Source organism: Musca vetustissima, unplaced genomic scaffold (genome assembly GCF_032173495.1).
Source record: "Musca vetustissima isolate MV318-11 ecotype Yass unplaced genomic scaffold, APGP_CSIRO_Mvet_v1 utg6087, whole genome shotgun sequence".
Lineage (NCBI taxonomy): Eukaryota > Metazoa > Arthropoda > Insecta > Diptera > Muscidae > Musca > Musca vetustissima.
The window spans coordinates 23,812-46,827 of record NW_026886528.1 but is presented as its reverse complement, the minus strand read 5'-3'; the positions used below and the strand labels follow the sequence as shown (position 1 = coordinate 46,827).

The 23,016-nt window shown below is 31.2% G+C and overlaps 1 protein-coding gene and 1 pseudogene across 1 annotated transcript; one reads left to right on the top strand and one right to left on the bottom strand.

The window, feature by feature from the left end:
- Positions 1-2,619: 2,619 nt before the first annotated feature.
- On the top strand, positions 2,620-2,977 carry LOC133333993 (histone H2A-like; annotated as a pseudogene).
- A 7,700-nt stretch (positions 2,978-10,677) lies between these two features.
- LOC133333991 (histone H4-like) lies at positions 10,678-11,038 on the bottom strand. The gene has a single exon (XM_061542298.1). It carries the CDS (start codon positions 11,036-11,038, stop codon positions 10,739-10,741), a length of 300 nt encoding a protein of 99 aa, XP_061398282.1. The 3' UTR covers positions 10,678-10,738.
- Between the last annotated feature and the right edge of the window lie 11,978 nt (positions 11,039-23,016).

The following is a 23,016-nucleotide window of genomic DNA, read 5'->3' as shown; positions in this document are numbered from 1 at the left end:
TAGGGCTAGTACTCTGACGAAACAGGCTAACCTATTCCTTGAAGACCTTCGAATGAATTTCTCGAAATGGGGACTAAGATTTAATATTGACAAGTGTTCAGCTGTAATTATTAAAGGAAAACCTCGTACTGTCTACCCCAATTTCAGGAGGTATTACCCTGTACTGAATTTAGGGGGTCAGACAATTCGTTTGTACAGTAGAATAAAATACTTAGGTAGCATTAAATACTTGAGACCGTGCCTAGGCGTCAAGAGATACCGAGTCACAAATGACTCTGTAAAAGCAACGGCCTGTAGACATATATATATCTCATGAAGGGAGCCCTCGATTTTTTGAAAAGTGTCCTCGCCTGGAGAATGCGATTGTTGCCGAGTCCATGCAGTGTAATTACAACATAGATACGATGCGCACAAAAAGACATTTGCCGCCATTCCTTTGCTTAATAGTGAGGGATTACCAATTGTGGACAACCGTCTGCTATTTTATCACAGGCGTTTTAACACGTACAATATTGCTGATGCGGTAATATGACTCTTTTTTAATAATTGAATTTTTTAGAGTACCTTATTATTTGATTTTTACCTACGGGTGTAAATATGTTTTTATGTTGCTGACAGAGCCTAACTCTGCAGTATTTTCCGACCTAAAAAATTGGATAAGGCAGTGTTACCGCTGGGAATTTTTAAAAACTTGCACAAAATGTAATTTTTATTTAAATTTTTATTCGAACAAAGAACATAAAAAAATAAAACTTAACAACAATTCAATAAAAAAGAATACAAAATTAAATTATTTTAATTTTTTTTGAAACTTCGTTTCTGTATTTTTGTACAAGATTTCTATTTCTGTATCTAGCAAATTTAGAGCTGATAGCATGGACCCACAAGTGGTTACATTTAACCTATTAGTTAATTTTGTTTTCATTAGTCCTAATTTAGAAGAAATTATTTCCGCAGAAGCGCTGCTGTGGGGCAAGGTTAGTACCTGTGAGGCAAAATTGTATAGATGTAAATATAAAGGTTCGCATTTTCGCATTTTTAAATACCTATAGTATGCCAAAAAATCTCAACATTTTTAATGCTAAAAATGTGTTTGTATAACTTACCATACTTTGTAATAGTTTACTTTACTTTCTAATAGTTTGAATTCGCTAATAAAAGCTTCAGGTTCACTCATAATATAATTAAATTCATATATGAGATCAATATAATTAAAGTCTCCGTTTGAGGTAAAACATGTTGGCTGCAAAACTCTTAAAACATTTAATTGTTTATCGTTTAGTGATTCAATAAGCGCATTGCAAATTGTTTCGTCTTTTCCATTTTCTGGTGGTACTAATTGAAAAAATTATCTTCAGACTTTCCTCGGTCCTTGTTGAATTGTATCACTAACATTACTAGACATTTATTGATGAAAATTTCGGTTGTCTCGTCTAAAATGAGGCTAAATTGTTGTTTTTGCATTTTAGAGACTGACCTTCTTTACCGCGAAACTGCAATTGTAGTAGAATTTGTACGACCACATGATACCTCAACTATTAAACAATATATACCTGTTGCTTTTTGGTTGCAAAATATGTTTACATACAATTTAGCTACATATATTTGAATCAGGAATTGAACCATAGAATTGAAAGATTGTTTTTTTTTTGTAATTGCACGTAACACCAACTTAATTTCCGCAATAGCAACATGTTTTCGTAAGTCTGTATTTGCATGTGGCAAATAATCATTCAGTTGTATTTTGCATTTTCAGATATTTTGATTATGTTAATAAGATGTCAGCATGCCGGCGAAGATGATTTTTTCGGTTTGACACAGTTGTTTACAAACAATGCACAAGGGCTGCTTTGTCTCACCATCTTGCTTAAGCCATCTGTATTGCATCTCGCATTCCTTGGAATAATACCGGGAAACATTGCGATTTTTGGAGGATGATGATGAAGGTTCTTCATCATTTTCCTATTCAGACTCGGTGTTTTTTTCAGTTTCTGAACTTGTTTTAATTATTGTGTCAGCTCCTTTGCCCAGGGTCAGCCTTGCTTTGTTTGGAGATTCATCGTCAACCATTTTTTGATCTAACAATAAATATATTTAGTTTAAACATCAATATTTGAAAAAAAAGAAAATAAAAAAAAAACAAATATATACCTGTCCATAGAGAATTTTGACACTTGTTTTTAACATAATATGAGCACAGGCGTCTAAAAACTAATTCTTGTTTTCAAAAAACTCAAAATACTAATTATTTATTTCACTGAAATTACTCTTTATTTTTGTACTCTGTACTCTTTATTTTTGTACTCTGTGCTCTTTATTTTTACTTATAAATTTAATTGCACTCCTCATTCGCCAATGTCATTGTTTTCGTTTATCAAAGAATAATGATCAAATGTTAACACAATAAAACAAACAACTGATCGAACTACTGTGTCACATAATTGCAGCGTACGGCGTTAACAATAGTGACGTTACACAAATTGAAATTAGTTTGAATTGAACGGCATGTACATTTGAACTTTTATCGGGTTAATCTATGAGAATTTATTTGACATATATGTGAACTACTGTACACTAAATTCAGTACAATATAAATGCCAATTTTTATCATTCTGTGTTTTTCAGTGCTCAGTGAAGTGTTAAAAAAAATAAAATAAAGTGAAAATGTCTGGTCGTCGTAAAGGTGGCAAAGTTAAAGGAAAGGCAAAGTCCAGTTCCAATCCTGCTGGTCTTCAATTCCCCGTTGGTCGCTGTTGGATGCTGAACGTGTTGGTGCCGGTGCTCCAATATATTTAGCTGCAGTTATGGAATATTTGGCTGCTGAAATTTTGGAATTGGCTGCAATGCTGCTCGTAACAAAAAGAAGATTCGTATCATTCCCGGTCACTTGCAATGGTCCACCCGTAATGACGAAGAATTGAACAAATTGTTGTCTGGTGTTACAATCGCCCAAGGTGGTGTATTGCCAAACATTTAAGCTGTTCTCGGCCCAAAAATTATTTTTTATTATTTCGAAAGGTATTATAGAGTGAATACAGATCATCGTATACAAAGAAAAAATCCATACAAAATCAACCAGTCCGTCCTTTTCAGGACGTCAAAAAATATTTAAAAAGAGAAAACATAATTTCAAACCATTATTATTTCATTAGTTACATTTATTAAATAAAAAATTTCAAATATATACATTTTTCTCCTTACATCATTACATTTGCCTTTTATGACACGACACACATTTATTGCAGTCACATTAGAGTTTGCTTAAAATTTGTTTTTGTTTTCCGTTATATTCCGAGGTGTATAGAAGAAGAAAAAATGAAATGAAAAATTAAGAATACCGTTATTGCTGATGATCAGTAGTACAGAAAATAACCACCAACGCCTAGCGCTGTTGGTTTTTTAAGGAAAAAAAATGATAGAATAATGGAAACAAAAATACAATTTTTATGATTTTTTGTTTTATGTAAAATATTATTTGCTTTTTCCTTATTAAAATTATTAATATAGTTTAATGTTTCCACAAACAAATAATATTTTTCAGTCCATATAAACATCGTATTCACATTCGTGTTTGTTCGTTCGTTCTTTAGTATCATGGACTAACAAAATACTACCACATGCATAGATAAAGTGAAGCTATGGTATACATACATAACATAAGCAAGCAAGCATATGAACAAACAAGCAACGCCATTTAGAAATGCCTGTTGATGGCGGTATTTTTATATGGAAATATGCATATGTTAAGAAAAAAAATATTTTTCAAAGAAATATAGTGAAATTAAATAAAATTTTAATTAAAGTGATAAATTAAAATTGAAATGAATAAAAATGTGTTACGTAAAAATATTTATAAATTGTCTATTAATAAAACCAGTAAGGAAAGTAGTAAAGTCGGACGGGACCGACTATATGATACCCTTCACCACTATGGATATATTAAACAGGGCTATTAACATGAAATTGGATGAAATAAAATATGTGATATTTATCTAAATGTGAATCCTCCTATATATCCATAAGTTATATAAATCGACTTCAATCAAATATAAATAGGTTATCTGTTGGGCTATGTCTGTACTTCTAGAAAACGCAACTACGTAATTCTATGCTCAATTTTGTACGTTGTGCAAAATTTGATGTCAACCTGACTAGCATGAAGAGTTTGAGGTCCAATTTACCTAAAATCGGGCGAAAATATATATGGAAGCTCTATCCAAATATATCGAAGGATATATAGGGACTTTGGTGCACCATTTACATGAAATCGGACGAAACTATATCTGAATCTGGGCCGATTTTCTCGAAACTGGGCAGACATCATTCTAGGCTCAATTCAGTACGTTATGCCAAATTTCCTGCAAATCGAAAGATATATAGGGACTTTGGGGCACCATTAACATGAAATCGGACGAAACTATATATGGGAGCTATATCTAAATCTGGACCGATTTTCGCGAAACTGGGCAGACATCATTCTAGCCTCAATTCAGTACGTTATGCCAAATTTCATGCAAATCGAAAGATATATAAGGACTTTGGTACACCATTTACCTTAAATCGGAGGAAGATATATACGGGAGCTATATCTAAATCTGAACCGATTTTCACGAAACTTTGCACACATCATTCTAGACTTAATTCAGTGCGCTATGCCAAATTTCGTGAAAATCGAAAGATATATAGGGACTTTGGTACGCCATTTACCAAAAATCGCCCGAAACTATATATGGGAGCTATATCTAAATCTGAACCGATTTTCACGAAACTTGGCACACATCTTTCGTGGCTCAATTCAGTACGCTATGCCAAATTTCGTGCAAATCGAAAGATTTTCAGGGTCTAAAGTCCGTAAATCGGGCGAAACTATATATGGGAGCTATATATAAATCTGAACCGATTTTCACGAAACTTGGCACACATCTTTCGTGGCTCAATTCAGTACGCTATGCCAAATTTCGTGCAAATCGAAAGATTTTCAGGGTCTAAAGTCCGTAAATCGGGCAAAAATATATATGGGAGCTATATCTAAATCTGAACCGATTTTTCCCAATTTCAATAGGGTTCGTCCTTGAGCTGTGCCAAATTTCATCCAAATCGGATCATAAATGCGACCTGTACTTTGTTTACAATTTAACATGGACAGACGGACGAACGGACGGACATGCATAAATCGATTCAGAAAGTGATTCTATGCATATTCTCAAAAGGAACCATGGGTCTATCTCGATTATTTTTGCCTGTTACAAACATATGCACAAAGACATAATACCCTGTACCACAGTGTGGTGAAGGGTATAAAAATAATAATAACATAAGTAATTATATACGAATAATTTCAAAAATGAATTTAAAAATTTTTTTTGCAATTTTTTTGAAAAAAAATCTAATTTTTTTAATGAATTTTCTGGAAATAAGAATATTGTTTCGATTTTTTTAATCTACATATATAAAAATGGAGCCAAAAAAAATGTATACTAACACAGAAAAAAAACCACCCCGAAATTTTTGATTAAAAGCTTCATCAGCGTTCGACAAAAAGATGTCGATAACATATTTCAAACGTAGTCGGAAATATTTATCAAACGCCAACAATTCACAAAAAAAAACCATCAACAAACGAGTTTGACCAAAAAAATTGTTAAATTTGTTGGACAATTTTTAATATTTTTTTGTAATATGCCATATTATTTTTTATTACGTTATTACAAAGTACTTTGTTGAATAGATTGTAAAAGATGGATAACAAATATAAGTTTTTATTCGGTATAGAGCTACACATTTAGTTTAAAGCCGTTAAAATACTGAACATTTGGAGGTATTTTTGTGGGAGAGCTGTAATAATAAGGCTAAAAATCGGCAATTGCTGTTTAAAAGGTTTTGTATCGTACTACAAGAAATTTAATTTGAAAATATTGCAAAAATCTTTATATTAAACATGAAAAATTGACGATCGTAAAGAAATACGTATAACAGAAATACAGTACATACATACATATGTATCTATGTATTTACACCCCACCAATAACATATGTATTGTATGTATATATACAACTGCGAAAAAATAAAATATACATATGCATACATTCATTCCCCTGTGCCAAATATTTCCTTTATCTTAAGACAAATTTACCATAAATTTATGACTATCAACAACAGAACAAAAATTGGATACATGCATAAAAGAAGGACAAAGACCAACCAATAAATACAAGAAATAACTACTCGCGTCTGTCGACACATCGCCAACAAAAAACAATTTCTAACGTTTACAAAGAATTCATCCCAACAAGAATTAGCAACACATATATTCTTCCCTTCCCAACACAACACGATGAGAGAGATGCAATTCATTTTTTGTTTTCATCATCTTTCTTGTGTGTATCTTTAAATTTGTTGAACAACTACTCACTCTCTTCGTTGCATGCAACTCATGTGTTTATATTGGGGTTGCAAAAAAGTAGTAGTAGAAAGAAAATGTACGAAGAAGCATTTTTACGACGATATCATATATAAAATGGTACTTTACAATTATTAAAAAAATATTTATGTAAATAATGGATTTAAAATAAAGTACAAAAAAACAAAGACTATATTTACCCACACATATGTGGGTATCCACAAAAAATGCGTTGCGTGCAACTCGTCGCACTCGTCTGTACGCTCATTTGTTGTTCGCTGTGTTTCTTTTTGCAACCACCACATAACAGACGAGATTTGGGTTCATGATCTTGCATTTTGGTAAATGCCTTCAGTGTGCTTGAAACTTTCGCCGCGTTAAGTGTTCTTAAAAAGTGAAGTGTTATTTTTAAAGAGTTAAAACCAATCCTGTAATTGCTGAAATATGGAGGATAATGTAAGTACAATAAAATGCCCTTTCTGTGAGGTAATATTACCAATATCGGACAGTCTTTTTAGTCACATTAAAACCCATTACTGCCCGGCTGGAACAACTTTTATGTTTGCTGAAGCAGTAATATTGGGCTACAAGTACGATAAGTCGTCATTTGTGTGTACAGTGAAAGGAGAAATATTCGCAATTGTTTGTATAATTAAAACCAGCAATGAAATTTTTGTATATTGCAAAAAAAAACTCACACTGTGTACGACCCTCATTTTGGGGCGTTCCGATTTTTAGAATATATTGACAACTTAGCAATTTTACACATAAATGACATGACGGGTCCTCCAACAAATATATTAAAAACCGCTACTAACAGACAGTATATTAAACCTAAAGAATTTTATCATCTCATTCCATAGAAGTTGAAAACGTCTACAGCCGATGACTACGTTGGAAATTTATTAGCAATGTGGAAGCTGCAACACTTACGAAACCACTTTATTGGTAAGTAACACTGATTCTTAATTATAATTCATCAACTAATTTTATTTATGTACCATTTATTTACATTTCAGAACACCGTATTACTCAAGAAGTGTTGAGCACATTGACACCACGGCATATTGATATACTATTTCAGGGAATGGCAGTAGGAGATATGGTGATATTTGAAAAGAATTTAAAACAGTGGCAACTAGAATCCACCAATGCTGGAAAAACATCTAAAGATTTTCCCAAATTGAACATTTAGAGAGTACAAATGACATTTTGAAAAGCTGGCCGGAGTATAAAAAACCTTCTGGAATTAATTTGGTAAGTAAATTGTTTATTTCCATAAACATAAATTTATGAATATTGTTCTTCTCCCAAAGATTGATATAGATTTTGAGCTTAAATACCCTAAATCCTGCAATCTTCTTTAAAAGTGGCCACTATACGAGAGAAAAATCTTGCACTTAATAGCATCTAAAACTTCTTCCAAAACCGTGACTAATATTGATAAATACGACGAATGTAAGACGACATTTAATATAATTGAAAATACACGTTTTTAATTCAACATTATTTTACCATTTCATTTCAGAATCAAAAATTTTCTCGATATTTTGGAATTTGCATAATCTTTTTCCACCACAACAAAAGCCACTATACGAGAGAAAAATCTTGCACTTAATAGCATCTAAAACTTCTTCCAAAACCGTGACTAATATTGATAAATACGACGAATGTAAGACGACTTTTAATTTAATTGAAAATACACGTTTTTAATTCAACATTATTTTACCATTTCATTTCAGAATCAAAAATTTTCTCGATATTTTGGAATTTGCATAATCTTTTTCCACCACAACAAAAGCTAATCACTGACAAAACTGGCATAAAAATTAAACGGAAATACTCCATACCTGATTCGCAGAATTCTTTTGCTCTTATTGCGGAAAACAACGCAGAAATTGATCTTAAAGTGGAACTGTTGAAACTGCGCAATACCAATATTCAGCCTCTACTGCTTATCCAACGATAACAATTGATTTTTTGTATATATGCTAAATTTTTTATCGATTCAGATAAATAAATTTACAACCTCAATTGTAAATATGAACAAAAAGTTATTGATTTAAAAATATTTTTCGATAAAACGTTTAATCAATATGAAACATTTTTTATCAGCTAAAAAGAAAATAATTTGATAAACAAGATTGTCAATATGAAAAATATTTTGTCGATTAACAAAATAAAATTCAACAAAATTTTTAGTATATATGAGAATTGCTTTATCAAAATATTTTCGAATGGGATTACAATTTTTTTTATCGGCGATTGTAAATATGAACATTATTTTTATCGGCGAAAAATCAATCAAATTTTAATTGGATTTTTGAATTTTTTTATCAAATGGTTACAATTTTTTTTCTGTGAACGCATCAATTGAGAACGGCTGGACCGATTTGACTCAAAATTTCTTTCAGTTTTCGGTAATTACGGTGGAAAGGTTTTTATGAAAGAAATTTTTGAGGAAAATCCGCGAAGATCTTGCTAAAATTATTTTAATGAAACGGCTGGAACGATTTAACTTAAAGTTTCTTTTAGTAGTTTGTAATTACAGTGGAAAAGTTTTAATGAAAGAAGATTTTGAGAAAAATCCGCGAAAATGTTGCAAAATATATTTTGAAAGATATTAGCATTTCCACACATTTTATACCCAACCTTTATAGTTTCATCACTTTGTAGTTCGTTTTGTGCATGTTTTGGGCGAATATGGGCAGCGTATGTCTTTAAGTAATTTTCAATTATGGAAAATTGTCAAAATATGCTAATTTTCTACAATTAATTGGATTGTCGTTGTATATGAAAATAAATTTATATTTTCATTAGAGTTAAATTTAATAATAAGAAACCGAAAAGATAGAGTAAGATTGATCGCTATTATTATTTGCTCACGTTTTCTATAAAATCAAGATTTATTTAGTTTGAAAATATAATTTATGTTATGTGAAGGAATTTGCATGGTATATATAGGTTGTGAAATTTTTTCAGATAAAACACAGTAAGACATGGTAAAGTAAAGATTACGTGGTTCCATTATGTGGAGGGAAGTTTCTTACCCTATTGGGAATACCGAATTAAAAGCAATTAAATGGATATTTTGTTACTACTTTCCAAGCACTTTAGGACAAGGATGCTTAGATGCTTATAAATATGTATGTGGTCAGAATAGGATTATATCCAAACTAATTGTTTGATTCCGCCAAAACAAATATATTAAGTACAATATATTACGTACTACAATCCCCCAATTTTTGTATAGAGCTTTAATGTTTAAATAAATTGTTATTTTTTAAGACATATGGTTTTTTGAGTTAGTTAGATCAAAACTTCTAATTTTATGTGTATGTTCTAATACTAATAACGCGATCATTAACATTGACGATAATAGTGGTAATGATAGCATTATTAGTATTCCTGTCAGATATTTGAAGTTTTGTTTTATTTTCTATAGAGCCCAAGCTGTTGGATATGAAATCTCATTTTCATATTTGTCAAAAAATTTATTATTTTTTGACAATGTTTCTTTTTTTGGCTGACAACTTGAAAACTTATTCAAATGATAAATTAATATTAAGTTGTTTAAAAATGTGAGGATAAACAAATCCGATTAAAACATTTCACGATTTAGAGTTAAGATATAAAACAGACATTTACAATTAAAAGAAGGTATACGGCCCAAACTCTTTCCCCATAACTGTCAAAAACTATTTACAGAAAACATATACAAATCTATAAAGGGCATCTGAAAACTAATTAACAATTTGTTTACAAATTAAATATACCTATAACTGAGCGGAAACCACAAATTTCAATATAAAAATCAAAAGGACAGTTGGACATGAACAAAATGATATTGTAATTAAAAACCTTTAAAGAAGGGACACATAAGATAATGTAAAAACGTTGGAGCAATAACAAAAAATGATCTTCTTTAAAAAAACAATTGGTGAAAAAAGTTCCACCATTGGGGTACCAGTTAATACTTTTTATTGACATAAACTTAGTGGCAAATGTTTTTTACCAACCTTATATTTATCTTTTAATTTGTCTAAAATAAAATTTTTGAGCAAACATAAACATTGTATTCGCATTTTTACTGATATTGGAAATATTTGAAGGAAATTTATTAGAAAAATTTTTTAAAAATCTGAAAAGGTAAGTCGAATGCGATTTTTTTAATATTTTTATTTATTTACTAACATGTGTTATTAGTATATTTATTAAAAAAAAATAATTAGAATTTCAACAAGAATGAATCTCTTTTTTAATATTTTTTGTGGTCCTGAAAAGGACCGATTGGTTTGTTGTAAAAAAAGATTTCTCCAAATAGCGTCAAGAAAATATTTAACCGCCGAAACCGTACAAAGTACGACCTTGTCTCTTCAAAGCGTAGACGACATCCATAGCAGTGACGGTTTTACGCTTAGCGTGTTCGGTGTAGGTGACAGCATCACGAATAACGTTTTCCAAGAACACTTTCAGAACACCACGAGTTTCTTCGTAAATCAATCCAGAAATACGTTTTACACCACCACGACGAGCCAAACGTCTAATAGCTGGCTTGGTAATGCCCTGGATATTATCACGTAACACTTTGCGATGACGTTTAGCGCCACCTTTTCCACCTTTACCAGGACCAGCCATTTTTCACTTTATTTAAATTCACCTATCACTTCACAAACGCACATGAACGTTTTTTTTTTTGGATTAAATTCCTTTTATTTAACATTTATATGATTTACATAGTAAACTTAACTCTGGTTTCTAAAATTATTTTTTCCTAACAGATTTGATCTTATTCTAGGAATATTAATAAATTATTATTTTTTGATCATGTCAATCATTTTAATAGAAATTAACAAGACAATTGGTTTATAAAACTTGCTATATAAATTTTGTTGTTCTTAAAACTAAATCTTAAAAACTACTTAACACTAAAACATGCAATAAAGAACTAAACAAAAATAAAATAAATAATAATTCGGTATTCTTAAAAACTACTACTACTATTTACAATATGCACACATTTGAACATCTGTGTATGTATGCATAAACATATATACATACATACACACACATCACATACGTACACCTAGATATTTCTACATATATACATTTTAATATTGTTCTATGCTATACACCAGGTCATCAATAACAATCATCATCATCAATACAATTTTGTCATTACTATCGAACATCATGTTATTGTTATTTAAGTTTAGTAAGCACATAGGTGACAAATATCCGTCATTTGTTATGAGATTATTAAATTTTTCTTCGCTTTTAATGTCATTCTCTGAATTGTTATTGCAATTAATATATTTTTCTAATAGTTTAATAGCTATTTTCGTCATGAATTTGTCTACCCTTATTAGTTTACTCGCTTCATGTAGCCGACGACATCATGGTGGTGCAAATTTCCATCAGGCATTAATCTCGATCTCATATTAAGACAATATCTGAGCATATTTCTTTCAAATACCCGATTTTTTCCATTTGTCTTGAAGAAATGTCAAACCAAAAAGGAAACGCATAGGTTATTTCAGGTCTAATTAATTGTTTGGATAGGCACATTTTTACTTTGGCACTAAGTCCGTTTTTCCTATTTATCACTCTAATTACGTTTCCATGTGCTTTATTTGCTTTCCTAAGGACATATTCCACATGTTTAGTGAATTTGAAATTTTCATCAAATATTATTCCTAAATATTTAAGTTCATTGAAATTTTCTAAAATGTATCCATAGCAAAAGCTATTAATAATTTACCATTTTGAGGCTGTGGAATGTCTACAATATAAATATTATAGAGGTTTGGACCAAGAACTGATTCTTGGGGTACTCCTGCTTTTTTATATTTCTACCAGACGATTTACTATTTTCGATATTGACTGAAAATGTCCTATCCCTTAAAGGTCGTTTACATTTAACCGGATTTGGTTAACCCATGTTTAAGTTTTCCCTAATATATGCCCTCATAAAGTAGGTTAACCCGTAGTATATAAATGCTATTAATCTAACAATTGGATTTTTAAATTTAAAAGTATCTTTCATCTTTGTGATAAGGAATTGATGCCAGACATTATTGAATGCCTTTTGAAATCGAGGCTAACAGCAATTGTTGCACTTCTATTGTTTAGGCCATTGACCACCTTGCTAGACAGTGCTAAAAGAGCATGTGTAGTGGATAATCCTTCCCTGAACCCAAATTGGAACTCGTTCAGAGTATTGTTGTTTTGAATATGTTCATTTATTATTTTGTTGTGGAGGAGCGATTTTTTTCCATTTGTCTTGAAGAAATGTCAAACCAAATAGGAAACGCATAGGTTATTTCAGGTATAATTAATTATTTGTATAGGCACATTTTTATTTTGACACTAAGTCCGTCCTATTCCTTAGGTAGTTATCTATTAATCTAACAATTGGATTTTTTAAATTTAAAAGTATCTTTCATCTTTGTGATAAGGCATTGATGCCAGACATTATCGAACGCCTTTTCGAAGCCGATTGTTTAGGCCATTGACCACCTTGCTAGACAGTGCTAAAAGAGCTCGTGTAGTGGATAATCCTTCCCTGAATCCAAATTGGAACCCTTTCAGGGTATTGTTAGTTTGAATGTGTTCATTATAAAACGAATATTTCTAGTATTTTTCCTAAGTTGGGGAGGAGCGAAATGGGTCTATAACTACCGAGTAGAGTGGGATATTTTCCTGGCTTAAGAGCAGGTACTATCTTAGCATGCTTCCATATTATGGGGAAATACCATATATTTACGCAATTATTGAAAACGATTGCTAAGTGCTTATAAATTCCAGGGCCAATTCTTTTTAAAACAAAATTAGGAATACCATCCTCACTACTGCTTTTTCGTATTTTTAAAGACTTTTGTAAATAATTCCTACATCTATGGCTGTTATCATTTTGAAGGCTTGTTGTTGATTCGTATTAGATCTGTCATCCATTTCCATTGTTACTCCATTTACCAAGTTATAGATAGGATTAAGTTGTTCATTGCTGGGAGCATTAGCAGCATTAAATCTATCCTGGATTTTTGAGTATTCATCTGCTATTATATTTGCCCTTTCCTCGCAATTATATATACTTTTACCTTGATCATTTTTAAATACTGGTATTTTTGATTTTTTAATACCACAGAACCTCTTTATTTCTTTATACATAAAGTCTACATTTGACTTTATTTAGTACATCTGTATAGTATTTATCCTCAAATAATCTAATTTTATCTTTTATTAACTGGTCCAATTGTCTTAAAATTGCACTTAATATATTGTATTCTGTATATCTAATACCCAAAATCTTTTTATTTTAATGGGTTTCTTTTGCCGTATACATATATATATATATATTGCGGTAGTTCAACTAATGTACCGTGTCTAGGTATGTATTTTCGCATGCAGGTGTTCATTGCCTCAGAATTTCAGTAATTTTTTCTATTTCATTAATAATTTCAGGTACGATTATATTTCTATCCGCCTGTAGTGAGAGTCTATGTTTATGGTGATTTATATAGGTATTAAATTGTTGGATTTTAAAACTACAGAAATCAAATAATTCTTTTTTTCGCTCCTTTCCAGCTTGCTAAATTCAACTTGTATTATCATCGCCTTGTGATAAGAATTGAAGTCTAGTATTTTTACACAATTAGTCGGATCAGACCCCTATGTTAGATGTTGTGATAAAAATATCTATATAAGGTTGAATTCAGATCTCGTAGGCTCGCTGGTTGGCCTAATTAATATATTTGGGGAAATATCATTAATAATATTACCTATATTTACAAGATCAATGTTTCTAATATTTTCTTGTAGTATCTTATAAAGAGTCATAACTACGACATTGTAATATTGCCCTTTTAATTCCACTACTGAACCCTCTATTTGTCCTAAGTTAGCGTGAATTTGTTCACCTTTGATCCAACCCTTTACAAAGACAGCAGTTCCACCACCTCGACCATCAACCCTATTTTGCCGAAAAATATTGTAATTACGTTCTTGATAAATGTGTCTAGCTGAAAGTTTATATTCAGCGACTAAAAGTATGTCGGGATTATGTTATTTTAAAAACAAGTGCAAATAATGTCTCTTATGAATGTCTCTTATGAATAATCTTTAATTTATCTGTTCTAAGTTCAAGTAATAGGTAAAAATAGCCTGCGCATTTTCCTCATCACTTATAAAATTTTTTCTATTTTTTTTTGCATAACCGTCAACCGTCCTTAAGATTGTTAACAAATCCTTACCAATTTATTTTATACAATCATTGTTGAAGATCTCAAATGAAGTCCCTCCATTGGTACTTTTAGCTGCATTAGTAAATGCAGGCTGATTTTGTCTAACAATACTAACATATGGTAATGCTGAGTACACCGGAGGTGCCATATTATTAATTGAAATTTGTGCAGAAAAATATTTTTTGTGGGTTTCTCTTTTTGCAATTCAGAAATTCTTATTTTGGTAGGACATTTTTGTAGCTGGCGCAATGTGCGTCAACTTCGCAATTTACGCAATATACCGTCATTCCAATGTGCCGAGTCACTTTTCCCGTAACGGGATCTGTGATTAAAATTTCGGCAGTATTTTTTCCTTCGGGGGGATTTGGCATTCTCCGGGCCCATGGGGTATTTTACATGTACAGAACCTATAAGCCATGTTGCAATTACTTGCGACATTCCCCGGTCTTTGACAGTATTACTCCTCTTTTTTATAATTTTCGATTATTACTCCTCCGTTAAAATATACTTCTGTCTTCTGAAGGCTTTAACGTCCGAAATGTTAAACAATTGTATCACCCACTTATTATTATTTATGTTAACTGCTCTTAAGATATTAACATTAATCTCCTTTTCTTTAAAATGTATAATTTCTTGCTCCTCGTAGGCGCTGGATAAATTGTGAATTAATAATGAAATTGGTTTCTCATCTCGAGGGGTAAAGGTGTAGTACGAGTATTTTAATTCGTTAAACATATTTTTAACTTTTATGTCGTCCTCTTTATTAACTAGTTTTAGTGTGACCAAATTCTTATTATTTATAGGTTCGTTCCCGTACTTTTTGGTAGTAAAGCTAGTAAAAGAGCGAACTATCAAAAATTACTCTCACATACAAGAGTTGCGCAAAAAGTAAAGGAACGAAAAATAGTTAAAACATGAAGAAACGTCAAAATCAAAAATTTCATCAATTAAGGGAAGGGCTGACCTTACCTGTCTTATTTTTGGAATTTTCTTGGCTGGTTTCATCATTTCGTTGTGATGTTGCTGTTGTTCGTTTATATATTGCTGCCTTTTGTTCCAATGGTGCAGAATTTCGTTGAGAAGATTTCAGTGTTGCAAAGTTTTAGTCCAATGTTGATGTGGTGTACGTTGGAATTGCAATTTTCGAATTTCGAAAAAATTAATGTTGTGCTGAATTGTGCTAGGTTTGTGCCAAATTGTGCCGTATTTTTTTTTCGAAATTAAAAACTAAAAACTAAGGAAGATATTCGAAAAAACATTTTTTTCGATAAAATTTCACAGAATTCCAATTTTCGAATTTCGAAAAAATTAAAGTTGTGTTGAATAAACCTCAATTTGTGCTCAATTGTGCCGTTATTTTTTTTATTGATATCATGTGTACCGTTTTCGAAATAATCGAAATTTTTCAGCGTATGGCAGAATTACAATATTCGAATTCCAAAAAAAAAAATTAAAGTTGTGCTGATTTTTGCAAGCAGAGCACACAATTTTGCCGTTAAAAAATTTTCAATATCTCTTACAATTTTCGAAAAAAATACGATTTTCGATCATATGCCGGAATTGCAATCTTGTGCTCGCAGAGCACATAATTGGGCCGTTTAAATTTTTTGAATATCTTAAACCGTTTTCAAGTTTTTTGCAATTTTGAATGTATTATATAAAACCAGTATTTTTTACGAAAAATCTTTGTAAATTTGGTAAAAATGCAAATATCAAAAAGCGCTAAATTGTGCTAGGTTATGCTTGCCTAGCACAATTTTTTGTCCATACTGATTTGTGCTATCCTAGCTACGATCGCTAAAATTGAAAAATTCTTATAATTTCCATAAAAATTTAAATTTTCGAATTCTGAAAGTTGTGCTAGCCTAGCACAATTTTTCGTCCATACGTCGCGAAATTGTGTTTCCACCTTTAGCAATTTTCTATACATACGAAGGGTTTCTTCAGTCATTTTCTACAGAAAATGTTTTGGGCCTCTTCTGCCATTTTCTATAGAATGTCTTACGTTTCTTCCACCACTTTTCTATGGGGGGATATAAAGAAGAATTTCAACCATTTTCACTATAAAATTGAAAGGGTCCCTTCTGGAATAGGGTAGACGGTTTATGCGAAGAGTCTTTATGAGCATTTTCTATATATGTAAAGAATCCCTCCTGCAATTTTCTATAAGTGATGTAAAAGGGTCTTCTTCAGAAGTGTAAATAATATAATATTAAATAAAATTTTGAAAAAATCCCAAAGCCATCTGTATTTTCACATTTTTCCAGAATCAAATAAAGTCTTTTCTTGAAAAAAAAATATTTTTTTGAAATCCAATAAATCATTTTTCTTTAAATAATAATTTTCAGAACCAAAAAGGCGAATGTAAAAAGTATTCATTACAATTTTATAAAATTTATTTTATATGCCTGTTTTGAAATTTTCATGAAGCAAAAATATTCGTTTATTTTAAATTTTAACTTTTTTGATATAGCCTTATGAATGGAAATTCTTATTAACAGGGCTTGTTTTCCATTGAAAATGAAGAACAGGTAGATTAGTTCTATGAATATGTTCTTTAGTTTTCCATTTGACCTAATTAAATTCCTAAATGAAGGTAAACCCTCATAAAATCATTGAAAAAGAAATTATTTTGACAAAAGATATTTGTGATAAGGAATGATGCCAGACATTATTGAATGCCTTTTCGAAATCGAGGCTAACAGCAATTGTTGCACTTATTTATGTTAACTGCTCTTAAAATATTAACATTAATCTCCTTTTCTTGGTTTCTCATCTCGAGGTGTAAAGGTGTAGTACGAGTATTTTAATTCGTTAAACATATTTTTAACTTTTATGTCGTCCTCTTTATTAACTAGTTTTAGTGTGACCAAATTCTTATTAATTATGTTTGTAACAAAATTTTTATGCCCTAGCAAACTAGTAATTTTGTTAACATATTCCTTCGAGTTCACATTATAAACTTTAAATGCAGGGGAAGGGCTGACCTTATCTGTCTTATTTTTGGAATTTTCTTGGCTGGTTTCATCATTTCGTTGTGATGTTGCTGTTGTTCGTTTATATATTGCTGCCTTTTGTTCCAATGGTGCAGAATTTTGTTGAGAAGATTTCCATGTTGCAGAGTTTTAGTCCAATGTTGATGTGGTGTACGTTGGAATTGCAATTTTCGAATTTCGAAAAAAATAAAGTTGTGCTGAATAAACCTCAATTTGTGCTCAATTGTGCCGTTAATTTTTGTATATCATGTGAATCGTTTTCGAAATAATCGATATTTTTCAGCGTATGGCAGAATTGCAAATTTCGAATTCCGAAAAAATTAAAGTTGTGCTGATTTGTGCAAGCAGAGCACACAATTTTGCCGTTAAAAAATTTTCAATATCTCTTACCATTTTCGAAAAAAATACGATTTTCGATCATATGCCAGAATTGCAATCTTGTGCTCGCAGAGCACATAATTGTGCCGTTTAAATTTTTTGAATATCTTTAACCGTTTTCAAGTTTTTTTGCAAGTTTTAATGTATTATATAAAACCAGTATTTTTTACAAAAAATCTTTGTAAATTTGATAAAAATGCAAATATCAAAAAGCGCAAAATTGTGCTACGTTATTCTTGCCTAGCACAATTTTTTGTCCATACTGATTTGTGCTATCCTAGCTACGATCGCTAAAATTGAAAAATTCTTATAATTTCCATAAAAATTTAAATTTTCGAAATCTGAAAGTTGTGCTAGCCTAGCAAAATTTTTCGTCCATACGTCGCGAAATTGTGTTTCCACCTTTAGCAATTTTCTATACATACGAAGGGTTTCTACAGAAAATGTTTTGGGCCTCTTCTGCCATTTTCTATAGAATGTCTTACGTTTCTTTCACCACTTTTCTATGGGGGATATAAAGAAGAATTTCAACCATTTTCACTATAACATTAAAAGGGTCCCTTCTGGAATAGCGTAGACGGTTTATGCGAAGAGTCTTTATGAGCATTTTCTATATATGTAAAGAATCCCTCCTGTAATTTTCTATAAGTGATGTAAAAGAGAATTCCAAAGCCATCTGTATTTACACATTTTTCCAGAATCAAATAATGTCTTTTCTTGAAAAAAAAATATATTTTTTTGAAATCCAATAAATCATTTTTCTTTAAATAATAATTTTCAGAACCAAAAAGGCCAATGTAAAAAGGATTCATTACAATTTTATAAAATATATTTTATATGCCTGTTTTGAACTTTTCATATAGCAAAAATATTCGTTTATTTTAACTTTTATGATATAGCCATATGAATGGAAATTCTTATTAACAGGGCATAACTTGTTTTCCATTGAAAAGGAAGAACAGGTAGATTAGTTCTATGAATATGTTCTTTGGTTTTCCATTTGGCATAATTAAATTCCTAAATGAAGGTAAACCCTCAAAAAATTTCTATGAAATAGATGGATTGTTTTAGACGATACATTATTTATTTTACATTTACAGGTACCTGCCATTCCAATTTTTGGCTGACTTCCAATATGTATTAATGCAATGTTTGTATACAATAATACTACGGTATTTAAATCTCGTGCACATACGAAGTTACGAAAAATTGCAACTATGAACTTTGCATACATTTACAATATAAAATGAACAAATCAGCTGTTTTATGAAAAAAACAAATATGTATGGAGTACAGCCACGCTTTCCACACAATTACAAAAAAGAATAGCTCTTCAATGAATAACTTTAAAAATACATTTATCTGTTATACATATTAAAACTTTCCATTAACTTCCTTTTCTTTGGATATTTTGACGCCTCCGAAGAATAGTATGCAAAGTCTAAAAAGTAAGTTTTTCAGTAGAAGCTCTCAAAGTATGGAAGTTTATTATATCTTACGTGCCATGCTAAGTACATTTTTGCTTATAACGTTGGTTTGGATTGGCCGATGGTTACAAAAATTTCAAAGAATTTTAATTAAGGACCGTAGTATCTAAAAACGTAAAGAACTTTAAAACATGCTAAGTCGACTTATCATACTATGGTTCGGAGGCGTCGATTTAATTTTGTGTTCGTAAACAAACAATGCATCAACAGTAAACCCGATGCTTGATTGCTTTTTAACTGCGTTGCAAATGCTTGGCATCGACATTTTGAAATAGCATACAATGTAAATATTTTGTACTCTTGCATTATGGAACAGGATGCATTGTTCGAATGCAAAACAATTGACAATTTGAAAGTCAGTCAAAGTTAATAATAACATAATGGAATACCAGTTTGGTTTTAGAAAAAACACTCTACGACACATGCTCTATTAGTATTGTCAAATAAAATTTTACAAGGATTTAAAAATAGAAGTGCTTCTGTAATGGTAAGTCTCGATTTCGAAAAAGCTTTCGATGGCAACATGGATTAGTAACAAAATTAACGAACTCATATAAGTTCTCGCCATCAATAGTAAGACTTTTGAAAAGCTATATAGATAAACGATCTTTTTCAATAACAATAGAAAATACAAATTCTACCAATCACATTATACCTAGCTGGAATTTGAAGACGCAATTACCAGAGAATTTGAAGACGAAATTACCAGAGCCTGAAACTGGCATATATATAACTCACCACATACGCTGATGACATACTACATACTAATAGCGACATCGACCCTATAGCAAATACTTCACAAAATAAATTAAATAATTATTTAAAAGAGTTACGCAACTACTTTCATATATGAAGGCTAAATTTAGACATAAATAAGTGCTAAGCTATAATAACACTGTGCGACACGCAAATTTTTCAATGGTTCTAATGTACCAAATATGTTTAGTTGGAGTCCCTGGACCACGGAAAAACCTTTGGTTTTTCTGGGTCACTTCGAAAATTTATTTTATAACGGTAAATATAGAGAAAAACGTGGTTTCATGGATTTTCAATTTAAAACTCGAATAACTTATTTACTTTTTAACAGATTTATATTATTCTTTTTTTTTTCTTTCGAAGAGTACAATTTTTCCTTTCAAACAAGATATATACTTGGTAAATCGGTTGAGGATTGGCTGAGTTACAGCGGTTGAAATATGAAAAAATACGTATAAAATGACAAAATTTACCTTTCTTCGGGCTGTACGATGAAATTATGATATCAAGCCATATAAGTTTTATTCTACTACGGGGAAGACAATTAAATTAGCTTTCGAAAATGATAAAAATCAAAAAAATCGGTTAAAAAATGGATGACTTATACACATTTTTGTATTGATTCTATGCATATTCTCTAAAGGAACTATGGGTCTATCTCGTTTCCTTTTGCCTGCTGCAAACATAACGGTTTATAACAGGAAAAGATACAGACCCATATTTCCTTTAGAGAATATGCATAGAATCAATACAAAAATGTGTATAAGTCATCCATTTTTTAACCGATTTTTCTGATTTTTATCATCTTCGAAAGCTAATTTAATTTTCTTCTCCGTAATAGAATAAAACTTATATGGCTTGATGCCATAATTTCATCGTACAGCCCGAAGAAAAGTAAATTTTGTCATTTTATACGTATTTTTTCACATTTCAACCGCTGTAACTCAGCCAATCCTCAACCGATTTACCAAGTATATATCTTGTTTGAAAGGAAAAATTGTACTCTTCAAAAGAAAAAAAAGAATAATATAAATCCGTTAAAAAGTAAATAAGTTATTCGAGTTTTAAATTGAAAATCCATGAAACCACGTTTTTCTCTATATTTACCGTTATAAAATAAATTTTCGAAGTGACCCAGAAAAACCAAAGGTATTTTCGTGGTCCAGAGACTCCAAATAAACAGAATTGGTACTTTAGAACCCCTGAAAAAAAAATTTTTGTTATTTTGTAGCACAGTGTAATCAATGTCAAATGTCGCAACTTTTGTCAGGGGAAAACAGTTATAAAAGAGTAATTGCCGCACTTCAGACGAAAAATCAGAATTTGGTTGCAGTCGCCAATAAAAGCTTTTTAACGCCGTCAAAATCTTTCACGGAAAATTCTGTGAATAATACTTGTACACCGCCAGTACAAAAAATAAGAAAAGTGCCAGTACTAATGGAAAGACCGATGAACAGTCCGAGTCCGGTTCAGGCAAGCAAGACGCCGATACTGCCTGGGGATAGAAAAATACAGAAACCAAAATGTACAACACCAGCAACAAACGCAAATTCGCAACCGACAACATCAGCTGTGAGCACATAACCAAGATAAAATGTAAACGGCGATGAAATGGATATAGGATAATGGATTGATGTACGCCGCAAGCCACAAAAGAGAAAGGTCACAGCAGCATCAACACCAACATGCAGCAACAAAAACCAAACCCACTCACGAAAGGCCAGCCCCCTAAATTTAAATTAGATAAGACAAGATAAGAGAAAATTAAACATTTAACTAATAATCTTAAAGATGTATTAAAACATGACATATTTGTTTTCAATATTTTGAAAAAAGACGTGACTGAATTGAAATTAAAATATATATATATATATATATATATGATTTTGATACAGTAGTCAAAGATTTGAAACCCATGTCTATTATACTCAAAGGCATACACGTGTCCTGGTCAAAACTAGGTATAGAAGATTTTATAAAAAACAAAATATCCAAATATTGAATTCCTACACATTATTCCATTGAAACGCAATTGAGGGTTGGTCCAATTCTTCCGACATATCTGTATTAAAATATTACTAGATTTTTCAACGCTGTTCTACAAATTCAAAAGCACAAAAAGCAGGGCTTATACAGCGCCGGAGATGCTAACGATTTGGACACATCTCTACAAGTTGCAAAATGCCAGGTGTGTCAAATGCCCTGAAATCTACGAGCCAAAGGAATGTCCTTTACCACCCAAGAGCTCAATATTACCACCAAGATTTTTGTTAAAGGAATTACAGCAACAGCCTTTAAAATAGAACCTATCGTGACAACTCCCAAGGTCACTAAAATCAATTCCAATTCAAGACCGGGTACAATAAACGTCCAAATCCACTTCCCAATAATCCTGCCTGACTCAAATAGGAACGCATGTAGAAGCGTATAGACAATTTAAATATCATCAGTAACGTAATTGTCTAAAATGAAGCCATTATTGGTTCAGACTTAAATGCAAGAGACCCAGATTGGGGTGACGGTCGCATCAATTCAAAAGGCATGGCACTAAAAAGTTGGCTAGATAATTAACCTAGCATTAATAAAAGGTCAACAAGATTTATGGTATGACAACTGCTTTTAATTTAGCAATAAACACAGACATGACAATTTTCGTTCCCTCGGGCAACATCTTACTAAAACTACCACCGGATAACATTAATTTGATAGCTCAAAAAGACAGCAAGAAGACTATACAGAATTCTTGAGGCAATTAC